The sequence below is a fragment of the Castor canadensis genome, chromosome 9 (assembly GCF_047511655.1).
Source record: "Castor canadensis chromosome 9, mCasCan1.hap1v2, whole genome shotgun sequence".
Classification (NCBI taxonomy): Eukaryota; Metazoa; Chordata; class Mammalia; order Rodentia; family Castoridae; genus Castor; species Castor canadensis.
The window spans coordinates 90348477-90361673 of record NC_133394.1 but is presented as its reverse complement, the minus strand read 5'-3'; the positions used below and the strand labels follow the sequence as shown (position 1 = coordinate 90361673).

The 13197-nt window shown below is 40.0% G+C and overlaps 1 protein-coding gene across 2 annotated transcripts in view; it reads left to right on the top strand.

Moving 5' to 3' along the window:
• Fras1 (Fraser extracellular matrix complex subunit 1) overlaps positions 1-13197 on the top strand; it is a 424489-nt gene that overhangs the window by 244998 nt on the left and 166294 nt on the right. For both annotated transcript variants that reach the window (XM_074041924.1, XM_074041925.1), the window contains 3 exons: positions 2333-2485; positions 2685-2831; positions 7527-7673. In XM_074041924.1, coding sequence (XP_073898025.1) covers positions 2333-2485; positions 2685-2831; positions 7527-7673 — 447 coding nt within the window. The remainder of the gene's footprint in view (positions 1-2332; positions 2486-2684; positions 2832-7526; positions 7674-13197) is intronic.

The following is a 13197-nucleotide window of genomic DNA, read 5'->3' as shown; positions in this document are numbered from 1 at the left end:
GTGAAGAAGTTGGGTGCTAAAGGAAAGGCAGGAGATGAGGCACATGTAGAGAAAAGCTCTGGAAGCAGGAGGTAGTGAGAAGCATTTTGGAGGTTGGAGTCGAGGGGACAGTAAAGGCATGAGGAAGAAAAGATGGAATAATGCCAAGAATAGGATCAACGACATAGGTGAAAAACTCTGTGAGATGGGAGAAAATGAAGGCAGAATGGTAAAGGTAGATGTTTGACCAAAAGGAATGAATAGAAGGAGCATGTGCAGAATGGCTGAGGGAAGTAGATGAGACCCCCTGCTATACGGGTCGGGATGGGCAGGGTGGAGTGGTACTCTGTGAAGAGTAGTGAGGGTTTACAGTGACTGCATGGAGAGTGGGAAGGAATCTCCACCCCCCAATCATAGCTTCCTTTAGACATAATTAATACACATCAGACTCTTAAACAGCTTCTAGAGAGCCCGAGAAAGATCAGACAAATCCATAAACACTTATTTATGACACCCACAAAATACTACAGAGATTTGCTTAGCTTCTCTTCAAAGACTGTGCTTGGTGATTATTCCCTTTCCTTTCTCTAATTGCACACTAGAGAAAGCCTTGCTTGCATGCAGCTACTCTTTGCAGCCCTGAACACTTACAGATCCTGTCAGTGCATGCCTAAGGCCAGATGTTCTGCACACAGTTGTGCTGAGGATGAAGAGGCCATGGCTTTTCCCAGAATGGAGCCTTGACTCCATAGTGTCCATAGGCCTCCCATTGTGACATTACCCACTCACCAAGGCATTCATAAAACACTATTACCTTTGTTCTAGCAACTTTTCAAAGTATTCAGATTTCCGCTTGTACATCTATGATTGTACTTTCATACTCATGGGAAAAAGAACGAAGTGCTTACCTGGTATGAGGTGGATATTATACACCACCATGGAGGGAAAGCGGCCTCCTCATTTCCCTCAGTACAGTTATCATTTCCTTCATAACTTACTGAAGGGCTGTAATGAGGATTAATTTGTCTCTTAGGATATCATGAATTGTCTCTGATATTGGCAAGAGGTTGCCTGCAATTTGAAACTCCCAAGGTTCAGAGAAAGGTCAGGGGCTTTAGTTTGTGTGCTGCTAGGAGAGTTAGCATTTTTGAGGAGGACTTTTGGGCTTCACCTCTGGGGTGGTTCTTGTGCCAAGGAGGGGGTGCCTGGGGATAGAAGTGGATATTTGCTTCTTATACAGGGAATGTGTATAGATGATCAGCAATTAAGAATTATCAGCAAGAGTATGGGAGAAAGACCTGTTTTACCAGGAATCGGGGCAGGCAATCTGTGCTGCTGGCATGGAATTTTTTAGTGGCCACATAGCTGGAAATCACAGTCTGTATCTGCAAAGCTGTCAGGTGAAACAAGACAAATCTGGACCCTGAGTGGTACTTTAGTAAGTGCAGTCAAGCACTTGAATCCTATAGGCACAGGTGGAAAGAGCTCATAACCAGAGAGAACCCTGCCTTCCCTTTTCCTAGGTCCTTACTCCTTTTTTCATGTTGGTGGGTAGTTCAGGATTTGGAGGTTTTTTTCTTTTGCCTTTGGGATGAAGGATGGTGAATGAAACATGAGGTAATTACCACTTGAAAGCAGAACAGAGGAAGTGTTCAACCCCAATGAAAGCTGAATACAATGAAGCTCTTTATTAAAGGATGACTATTATATGAGCAAGAACAAGAGGTGCAGGCTGCACAATCATTTGGTTTATAGCTTTAATCACAGTTGGTATGACGGAACTGCTGTGAACTATGTAGCAGGTCATAAAAATGATTTTTCAACTCACAACCTTTCCTTTATAACTTTATCTCTAGTTAAAGACTAAAATGTTTCAGCAATTCAATCCAGTTATCTATGAATCACAGTTCCCCCATGCTGAAGTCTGACTGGTGTGCCAGCTGTCATCGGCCACATGGAGAAGGGGTCATGCAGAGAGCTGGGGAGCACAGTGGATGGGGACACACTGCCCTCGAGTGGTCTAGGCCTTGGGAGAGACATTGAGAGTGTTGATCTCCCTGCTTCTCTTGGTCCAACAGTTCTTTCTCTCCCCCCAGCAAATACCTGTCACATGGTGCCTCACTACTTGGGGGTCATTCAGTTGGAAAGAGAGAAAAACTCAATCGCTGTTCTGGGCCTAGCCATTTGCTAAAAACCTCAAACACACGATTTATTTATTTATTTATTCCTGATGTCTACTGCTTCTGGGCTGTTTCTCCAGCTGTCTATGCTGCAGTGCTGGTAACTGAAGTCCCGATTAGACTCTATGCTCACGAGCATCAATGCCTTCTTTCTCTCCTCCCACCCTCTGCAGACTGCCATCCTCTGTGCCAGCACTGCACAGCTGATCTCCATGACACTGGTAGCATCTGTCTGAGATGCCAGAAAGCTCGGCACCTATTGTTCGGGGACCACTGTGTTCCCCACTGCCCCTCTGGATACTATGCAGAGAGGGGAGCTTGTAAAAGTGAGTAAGCACTGGGGTTGGATCTGGGGGTGCCTATAAGGTTTTTTTTGGGGGGGCATAGCCAAGAAGGTTGGAAGTACCCAAAGAGAGGAAGCCCAGCTAGTGTGTTCTCTGTTGGGGTCTTTGTTACCAGCATGTGGGATGTGTGTTAGGAGGGAGTCTGGCTTCATGGTCTGTCTGTGTCACTTTCCCTTTGCAGGATGTCACTCCTCCTGTAGAACCTGCCATGGTGGAGGACCTTTCTTCTGCTCCTCATGTGACTCCAGTCTTGTTCTCACGCACATTGGCACCTGCAGCACCATTTGCTTCCCTGGGCACTATCTTGATGACAACCGTGCTTGCCAGCGTAAGTTTTTCAATGAATTTTCCTCTCCTTTCCTTCTCACTGGAACAAAGGTAAAGTTCTTGCTTCCATGTACAAAGGAAATGTAGATGCCATGAGCAGATTCTAACTCAAAGTGTTTGCCTCCCTGAGTACCAGCTGTGTGATCTTGGGCACTAGAACTTCTCGGTTCTAATGATTTCATTTACAAAATAAGTGTCAGTCTGTTTCATCTGTATGACTTCTCTCAGTTATCCAATTCTTTGATCTTGGGTAGAGTGGAGCTCATTGTAGTATAATCAGAGGACTAAGCATGTCTATGGATTTAATGTGTTTTCTGCATGTATTTGTTGATATTGACAATGTGCAAGGCTTTACATGCTTCAAAACATTCCATTTCTGTCCCAATAGTAGTTATTTTTTCTTGCACAAGGGTTGCATGTGTAGATGTCTTATTTCTTGAATAAGTCAGGAAGTGATTAATTACTTGGAGTGAGGCACGAACAAAGAGTTAGGATAAATGAGGAAAAGGGCAGATCTAGGTGGAAAGAAAATAAGGAAATCCTTCACAGATGAAGGAACATTTGTGATAGGCTGAGGCAGCTTACTTTATTTCAATCACTAATGTGTCATTTAAAAAATGTTATAGTTTTGAAAATGACAGTGAATGAATACAGTGGTAATATTTTAAGTTTGTGTTCTAAGAAGTACCATACTGATGGCATTATAGAGCAGTGGCTGGAACAGTGGGCTTTAGAGTCTGGGGACTAAAATTCAAATACTAGGTGGCACTTACCAACTTGATGTCTTTAAGCAAGTCAGTTAACCTCAGGCCTCAGTTTCTTTTTCTGTAAAAGGGAAATTAAACAGTACCTACATTCTAATAATGGTATGGCACTTGACACAGATCCTAGCAGAGAATAAGTTCTCTCTTGCTATAGACTAGGTGTTGTTGTCTTCATCATCATCATTGTCATCATCAGGAATGAAAGGCAAATCTCACAGTGAAAGATATTTATATAGATATGGACAAAAAGAACGATAGTACCATTAATTCATTGAGATTCATGAAGTTATGTGGAACTCATGCTTTTGCATCTTCTGTTGAGATACTAAAAGTTAGAAACATTTTCTGAACCAATGGAAAGATTTCTTTACCTTTGTAACAGAAACTTTGCCTGGTATACATCAACTGTCTGCCAGAGTCTGTAGATTCTGTAGTACAAGAGACAGGGATGAAATACTTTCATGTTCTATTCACAAGCAAGAGAGTGTTAGTGGAGAAATAGTGACTTCGATTTATGGGACTCTTCACAGCAGCAGAATCACAGAACTAGAAGTTCAAAAGAAAAAGATAGAATCCCTTGTATGACATATAGGTGACAAAAATGCATTGTATTGAAATATTTCTCTTTTGGGAAGCATTTGCCTTGTTGCAGGGTGGCCTGCACAACATTTGCTATCTACCATATAAACAAGATTTCGTAGACTATTTCAGTTGAATTAGGAATCTCTTAATGCTAGTCCTCAAAATTCATTATTGTTAAGATTGAATAAACTATATCAAATCACTCTTCTTCACGGACCACCACAAGGTTGGAAGGAAGTCATTTCCACTGTTAGGGGGCTGAGTTTATTGGCTCATTCTTTCTGATAGGCCCTAGAACTTCTCTCTGATGTAATAGAGAATAAATCTCCACCCTCATTCCCATAATTACCTTCAGAAATTTGAAATGAACTGTTATTTCCCACTTGGACATTGCTTCAGACTGAACTGGAGCCAGCAGGCTGTTTAAGCAGAAGTGGGTGCCACCTCTTGGACCTACTCTAGAGAACTGGCCTGTGTAAGAGGGAATGACATGCAGTGAGGTCCTACACTCCTTGGTGAAGGAAGGTGCTAGCACATCGCTGCTCCCTTGCTGGTTTCTGCTGCATTGTCACCTTCTTTTCTGTCTTGGTACTCTCCATAGGGGTCAGTGACCTCAGAGAACTGCCCCTGCTACTCTCAGTGTGGTTACGCCAACATAGGGGCATCAAAATAAATAATAAGATGGAGAGTTCTGCCTAGCCAGGTGCCTCTGGAGGTGGAAGCTGAGCACCCAAGGGGTTTTGGTGTGTACAAAATTACTGGGTGTGAAACAAGGACAGCCATTTGCTCATTGTCTTGGAATGGAAGAGGGTGAGGACAGAAATGGTGGAAGCCACCTGCTCCTAAGTGTGATGACGCCACATCCCTCTCAATCCTCCATATACAGTGTTTAGCATTTCAATATGCTCAATATAAATCCATTTTGGGGGGGAGTCAATGAGGGAGCTGAGTTATCGTCAAGATACCAAAGGGGAACAAGAGACTATGTAGGAAGAGCAGGAACATGGAGGAGATGGAAGTAAACCATAAGAAACCCTCAGACATCAGGGCAGGGATTAGCCTGTAACCCCAGGCTGAAGAACTGGCATTACAGCCTCATTTCGCAGCCCCCTGTGAGTAGGAAGGTCCAGCTGACATTTAGGTTCCCGAGACCCTTCAGCATAAGTTTATGTTACATCTTCAGTAACCAGGTCATATTTTTAGTTGATATTAAGCCTTCAATTGACTAAAAGTCTTGGATTATTTTCCTATGGAAGCTGCTATCTAAGCGGGTCTTCCCTCCCTCCCCCATCCAAATACAGGATGATTTGCTCAGTTAGTCTTAGAACATAAACATGGCACTTAACTTGGAGTTCTGTTGATTCTGCTTGATTACCTTTAGTTTGTTGTTTCTAGTAGTTAAAATAACTGAATTCTTGTTCTTCCAACTGGTAAAACCTAACTAGACATGTTTCCTATATTGGTATATGTGGCATGTTTAGTTGTCACCAGCATGATTTGTATTCATAAGCTTATCTTTCTGATATTCATCAAATATGTCAAAATTAAAATCCATGCATAGGAATCCTAGTGAAAACAGGATAAAAGTTTAGTTTCAAATAAAGCAAAGTCACTGTTTCTCCACCAATACTCTCTTGCTTGTGAATAGAACATGAAAGTATTTCATCCCTGTCTCTTGTACTACAGAATCTACAGACTCTGGCAGACAGTTGATATATACCAGGCAAAGTTTCTGTTACAAAGGTAAAGAAATCTTTCCATTGCTTCAGAAAATGTTTCTATCTCTTAGTATCTAAACAGAAGTTGCAAAAGCATGAGTTCCACATAACTTCATGAATCTCAGTGAATTAGTGGTATTATCATTTTTTCTGTCCATAGCTACATAAAAACCTTTTACTGCATGATTTGCCTTTCATTCCTGATGATGACAATGATGATCACGAAGACAACAGCACTTTTTTATAATTATTCCCAAGTTGTTTGAAATTTAGAATTTTCCCAGGATGTTAAACTGTCAACCTACATTTCAAATTAATATTTATCCTATAGTAATGGCTTTCCTTGTAGATGTAGATGAAATAAGTATTACATTTCTTTCTATTTTACAAGAAGTTAATTTCTCTGTACTGTGCCACACTTTTTTTAGGTTCTTTAGACCCAAAACTCACTGGATCACTCTCTGTACTTTTCCAATGACATATAGTTAGAGTAGATTTCAGAATGAGGCAGAGTTGCTGGGTATGTGTGTGTGTGTGTGTGTGTGTGTGTGTGTGTGTGTGTGTGATATTTGGCTTCTTTCATTTATGTATAAAATGTTTATTGAACCATTACAATGTCATAGAAAAGTAGGTAGGTACTAGGAAATATTTCAAGGAACAAAACAAAACTGGTCTTTGCTTTCAGGAAGCATACAGCTTGTATCCTTTAAGGTAAAAGAGTAATTTTTTGTAGACAAGATGATCAGAAACTTTCCAGGACTGAAGATAGACATTGAGTTTGTAGGGGGACACGCACTCTGAGCCTCAGCATTAGTGAGTAAAGTTACCTTGGTAAATGTATGTTAAGTAGGTTGCAAGGGGGTCAAAGTGGAGATGGGGAAAACAGTTAGGAGGCTATGATAGCAATCCAGCAGGGGATGGTGACAGCTTGGAGGTATTCCCATTGATGATATGGAGAAAAAGAATGCTCCAAAAGTTAGGTTGGTGAGTTTCAATAAATAAGATCCAGTGAGTGACTAGATTTGGAATGAAAGAAAGGAAGGTGTCAGGATAGACTCCAAGGTTTCCAGCATGAGCAACTGAGTAGATGGAGAAATGCCAGTTGTTTGGGACTCATCTGTGAAGACCTGGATTACCTGGTTGGTTGAATTTAAACTGGGCAAGAGAATAAACCAGGTCACATATAAATCCTGTTTCTTAAAACAAGGGATTTTGCCAGCTCCACAGCAAAGCTGGTACCTAACTTAAATCTTGGCACAACACCCCCCCCCACACACACACACAAATTCCAAATCTACATCATGAACTTAGAATCTTGGTTCCTTAAGAAGTGAGGTTATATTAAAACTCTGGACTACTGGTCTTAAAGTACTAAGTATTGTTCTGTTGCTGAATTCCAGGATAATCTGGGTGTATGTGGGATTTCCATCTTTGGAAAAACAAGATCACCCTTTTTTATTTTGGAAAAGAAAACTAATACTTCGTTTTGTTGCTCACAGGAGGTCTGTGAGCCTTCTGAAAGCACAGGTTGGAGGAGGACTTCGTTCCCGTGTAGCACCTGTCCAACTTTGATCACTGCTTCCCTATTTGCAATTGTAATCATCTGGTCATTTTCTTTTCTTAACTGCTCAGCATGCAACACACACTGTCGGAGCTGTGATTCACAAGCCAGCTGTACCTCCTGTCGAGATCCAAACAAGGTCCTGCTCTTTGGGGAGTGCCAGTCTGAGAGCTGCGCCCCACAGTACTATCTTGACATCTCCACCAAGATGTGCAAAGGTAAAGCCCTTCCTGGATGGTGTAAGGTTTCTTTAACTCTGTGATAGTTTTTTACTGTAGGTGCCCAGTCCCACCTTGGAGAAATACCTTCATTAAATGTTTTGACTTTCTCTGGTGATAGCAATAATGATGTATGTATATATTCACTTGTTCATTCATTTAAATGTTTATTTTATTTATTTATTTATTTTATTATTCACATGTGCATGCAAGGCTTGGGTCATTTCTACCCCCTGCCCCCACCCCCTCCCTTACCACCACTCCGCCCCCTCCCTCTTCCCCCACCCCCTCAATACCCAGCAGAAACTATTTTGCCCTTTAATTTTGTTGTAGAGAGAATACAAGCAATAATAGGAAGGAACAAGGGGTTTTGCTGGTTGAGATAAGGATAGCTATACAGGGCATTGACTCACATTGATTTCCTGTGCGTGGGTGTTACCTTCTAGGTTAATTCTTTTTGATCTCACCTTTTCTCTAGTTCCTGGTCCCCTTTTCCTATTGGCCTCAGTTGCTTTTAAGGTATCTGCTTTAGTTTTTCTGCATTAAGGGCAACAAATGCTAGCTAATTTTTTAGGTGTCTTACCTATCCTCAGACCTCCCTTGTGTGCTCTCGCTTTTATCATGTGTTCAAAGTCCAATCCCCTTGTTGTGTTTGCCCTTGATCTAATGTCCACATATGAGGGAGAACATACGATTTTTGGTCTTCTGGGCCAGGCTAACTTCACTCAGAATGATGTTCTCCAATTCCATCCATTTACCAGCGAATGATAACATTTCATTCTTCTTCATGGCTGCATAGAATTCCATTGTGTATAGATACCACATTTTCTTAATCCATTCGTTAGTGGTGGGGTGTCTTGGCTGTTTCCATAACTTGGCTATTGTGAATAGTGCCACAATAAACATGGGTGTGCAGGTGCCTCTGGAGTAACCTGTGTCACAGTCTTTTGGGTATATCCCCAAGAGTGGTATTGCTGGATCAAATGGTAGATCAATGTTTAGCTTTTTAAGTAGCCTCCAAATTTTTTTCCAGAGTGGTTGTACTAGTTTGCATTCCCACCAGCAGTGTAAGAGGGTTCCTTTTTCCCCGAATCCTCGCCAACACCTGTTGTTGGTCTTGTTGCTGATGATGGCTATTCTAACAGGGGTGAGGTGGAATCTTAGTGTGGTTTTAATTTGCATTTCCTTTATTGCTAGAGATGGTGAGCATTTTTTCATGTGTTTTCTGGCCATTTGAATTTCTTCTTTTGAGAAAGTTCTGTTTAGTTCACTTGCCCATTTCTTTGTTGGTTCATTAGTTTTGGGAGAATTTAGTTTTTTAAGTTCCCTATATATTCTGGTTATCAGTCCTTTGTCTGATGTATAGCTGGCAAATATTTTCTCCCACTCTGTGGGTGTTCTCTTCAGTTTAGAGACCATTTCTTTTGTTGAGTAGAAGCTTTTTAGTTTTATGAGGTCCCATTTATCTATGCTATCTCTTAGTTGCTGTGCTGCTGGGGTTTCATTGAGAAAGTTCTTACCTATACCTACTAATTCCAGAGTATTTCCTACTCTTTCCTGTATCAACTTTAGAGTTTGTGGTCTGATATTAAGATCCTTGATCCATTTTGAGTTAATCTTGGTATAGGGTGATATACATGGATCTAGTTTCAGTTTTTTGCAGACTGCTAACCAGTTTTCCCAGCAGTTTTTGTTGAAGAGGCTGCTATTTCTCCATCGTATATTTTTAGCTCCTTTGTCAAAGACAAGTTGGTTATAGTTGTGTGGCTTCATATCTGGGTCCTCTATTCTGTTCCACTGGTCTTCATGTCTGTTTTTGTGCCAGTACCATGCTGTTTTTATTGCTACTGCTTTGTAATATAGTTTGAAGTCAGGTATTGTGATACCTCCTGCATTGTTCTTTTGACTGAGTATTGCCTTGGCTATTCGTGGCCTCTTGTATTTCCATATAAATTTCACAGTAGATTTTTCAATCTCTTTAATGAATGTCATTGGAATTTTGATGGGAATTGCATTAGACATGTAGATTACTTTGGGGAGTATCGACATTTTTACTATGTTGATTCTACCAATCCATGAGCATGGGAGATCTCTCCACTTTCTACAGTCTTCCTCAATCTCTTTCTTCAGAAGTGTATAGTTTTCCTTGTAGAGGTCTTTCACATCTTTTGTTAGGTTTACACCTATGTATTTGATTTTGTTTGAGGCTATTGTAAATGGAATTGTTTTCATACATTCTTTTTCCGTTTGCTCATTGTTAGTGTATAGAAATGCTAATGATTTTTCTATGTTGATTTTATATCCTGCTACCTTGCTGTAGCTATTGATGATGTCTAGAAGCTTCTGAGTAGAGTTTTTTGGGTCTTTAAGGTATAGGATCATGTCGTGTGCAAATAGGGATATTTTGACAGTTTCTTTACCTATTTGTATTCCTTTTATTCCTTCTTCTTGCCTAATTGCTCTGGCTAGGAATTCCAGTACTTTGTTGAATAGGAGTGGAGATAGTGGGCATCCTTGTCTGGTTCCTGATTTTAGAGGGAATGGTTTTAATTTTTCTCCGTTAAGTATAATGCTGGCTGTAGGTTTGTCATATATAGCTTTTATAATGTTGAGGTACTTTCTTTTTATTCCTAGTTTTCTTAGAGCTTTTATCATGAAATGATGTTGGATCTTATCAAAGGCTTTTTCTGCATCTATTGAGATGATCAAGTGGTTTTTGTCTTTGCTTCTGTTAATGTGGTTTCTTACATTTATTGATTTTCGTATGTTGAACCACCCCTGCATCCCTGGGATGAAGCCTACTTGGTTGTGGTGAATAATCTTTTTGATGTGTTGTTGAATTCAGTTTGCCATTATTTTGTTGAGCATTTTTGCAACAATGTTCATTAAAGAGATTGGCCTGTAGTTCTCCTTTCTGGAGGTGTCTTTGCCTGGTTTTGGGATAAGTGTAATACTGGCTTCATAGAATGTGTTTGTCAGTTTTCCTTCCCTTTCTATTTCGTGGAACAGTTTAAGGGGGTTGGTATCAGTTCTTCTTTAAAGGTCTTCTAGAATTCAGCAGAGAATCCATCAGGTCCTGGACTTTTCTTTTTGGGGAGACTCTTGATTGCTGCTTCAATTTCATTTTGTGTTATAGATCTATTCAGGTGATTAATTTCCTTTTGGTTCAGTTTTGGATGGTCATATGTATCTAGAAATCTGTCCATTTCTTTTAGATTTTCAAATGTATTTGAATATAGGTTCTCAAAGTAGTCTCTGATGATTTCCTGGACTTCCATGGTGTTTGTTGTTATCTCCCCTTTTGCATTCCTGATTCTACTAATTTGGGTTTTTTCTCTCTTCATTTTAGTCAGGTTTGCCAGGGGTCTATTGATCTTGTTTATTTTTTCAAAGAACCAACTTTTTGTTTCATTAATTCTTTGTATGGTTTTTTTGGTTTCTATTTTGTTGATTTCAGCTCTTATTTTTATTATTTCTCTCCTTCTATTTGTTTTGGGATTTGCTTGTTTTTGTTTTTCTAGGAGTTTGTGATGTATCATTAGGTCATTGATTTGGGATCTTTCTGTCTTTTTAATATATGCACTCATGGCTATAAACTTTCCTCTCAGGACTGCCTTAGCTGTGTCCCGTAGGTTCCGGTACGTTGTGTTTTCATTTTCATTGACTTCCAGGAACTTTTTAATTTCCTCTTTTATTTCATCGATGATCCATTCTACATTAAGTAATGAGTTACTTAGTTTCCAGCTGTTTGCATGTTCTTTTCTTTACTTTCATTGTTGAGTTCTACTTTTACTGCTTTGTGATCAGATAGTATGCACGGTATAATTTCTATTTTCTTATATTTGCTGAGACTTGCTTTGTGCCCTAGGATATGATCTATTTTGGAGAAGGTTCCATGGGCTGCTGAGAAGAATGTATATTGTGTAGAAGTTGGATGAAATATTCTGTAGACATCTACTAGGTCCATTTGATCTATTGCATATTTTAGATCTTGGATTTCTTTATTGATTTTTTGTTTGGATGACCTATCTATTGATGATAATGGGGTGTTAAAGTCTCCCACAACTACTGTGTTGGTGTTTATATATGCTTTTAGGTCTTTCAGGGTATGTTTGATGTAATTGGGTGTGTTGACAGTTTTTTACTGTAGGTGCCCAGTCCCCCACCTTGGAGAAATACCTTCATTAAATGTTTTGACTTTCTCTGGTGATAGCAATAATGATGTATGTATATATTCACTTGTTCATTCATTTACTTGTTTATTAAGTAAAAATTTTAGCACCTACTATGTGCCAGACATTGTGTCAGGTATTGGTAACTAGACTAGGAGTGGCAAAGCAGAATCCCCCAGGTTGTATTTGACTCATACATGCTTTATTTGGCCCACCTGACATTTTATAATCTCAGATTATTTCTCTTTTATAAATTGGAAGACTTCAAGTACTAAAATTGAGATTTGTCGTTTCTTTTGAAACAAACAAAACCCAGAAGATCTGACAATATTGGATTTGTATTACTGTAACACAACAGTAGATTCGACTGTGAAGGGAGCCTACTGCAAGGAGCATGATCTCTTTAGTTCACCACAGTCCCCACCATTCCCTATTCTATCCCACCAGGCCTACTTCCAAGGTCCACTTACTTTCCTAGGTCCTGTAGGAGTTTACATTTACACACTAGGTTTCTAGGTCCTAAGTTTAATGAGGCTAGGGTTTGCATCTGAATTGTTCATCTGTGTTTAGCATACTCAAATAAGAGAAGTTACACTCTGTGTCCTCAAGGAATTTATAAAGAGAAAATGTTAAAAACCAAGTGTCTTTTCCCTTGTTCTCCAGAGGATGGAATTCTTGGAGTTTATGCTCTGAAGGACTGTGCTCAGCCAGGGGAAAAGAGTTAGGAACAGGTTGTACTTGATTCTGTTCCCTTTCCTGTCTTTGTTCCTGTCTCTGCATATTTCCTTCTATCCCTCCAGTTCTATAAGAGAAGCTGGCTCTCTGATATAGAGGTCAAACATCTGTCAAGTAAACTTGGGAAGCGAAGGCTCTGCAAAATCGCAGACTTTTCATTCCAAGAAATTCTACTTGCTTGTCAACCTAGGTGGTCTGCTGTGCTCCAGACCACAGAAGCTTTGCTATTTTTTTCCTTCTAACCAGGGACTGTCAGTTTGTGGTGAAAAACAAGATTATCACAAATCCTCCCTGTTGTAAATGATTTCATGACTATGCTGGCAGTTTTCAAGGCTCTCTGTTAGTCATTTTCCCTCAGGACTGATTCAGCCAAATAAATGAGTAAGATTAACTTCGTAAACCTTCTTGGAGGCACGTGTACTATCTTGCATGTTTACCTGGTACTTTGGAACTTAGAAATATTGCATCAAGAAAGAGAAAAGATGACTGTTGTGAAGTTTCTCCAGCTTCTTAGCAAGGTAGGAAAGTGGGATTGAGACAGATCTGAATAGAGATGTGTTCAGAGCTGGGCATAGAGGTACATTTCTCTAATCCCAGCACCCAGGAAGGAGGTTGAG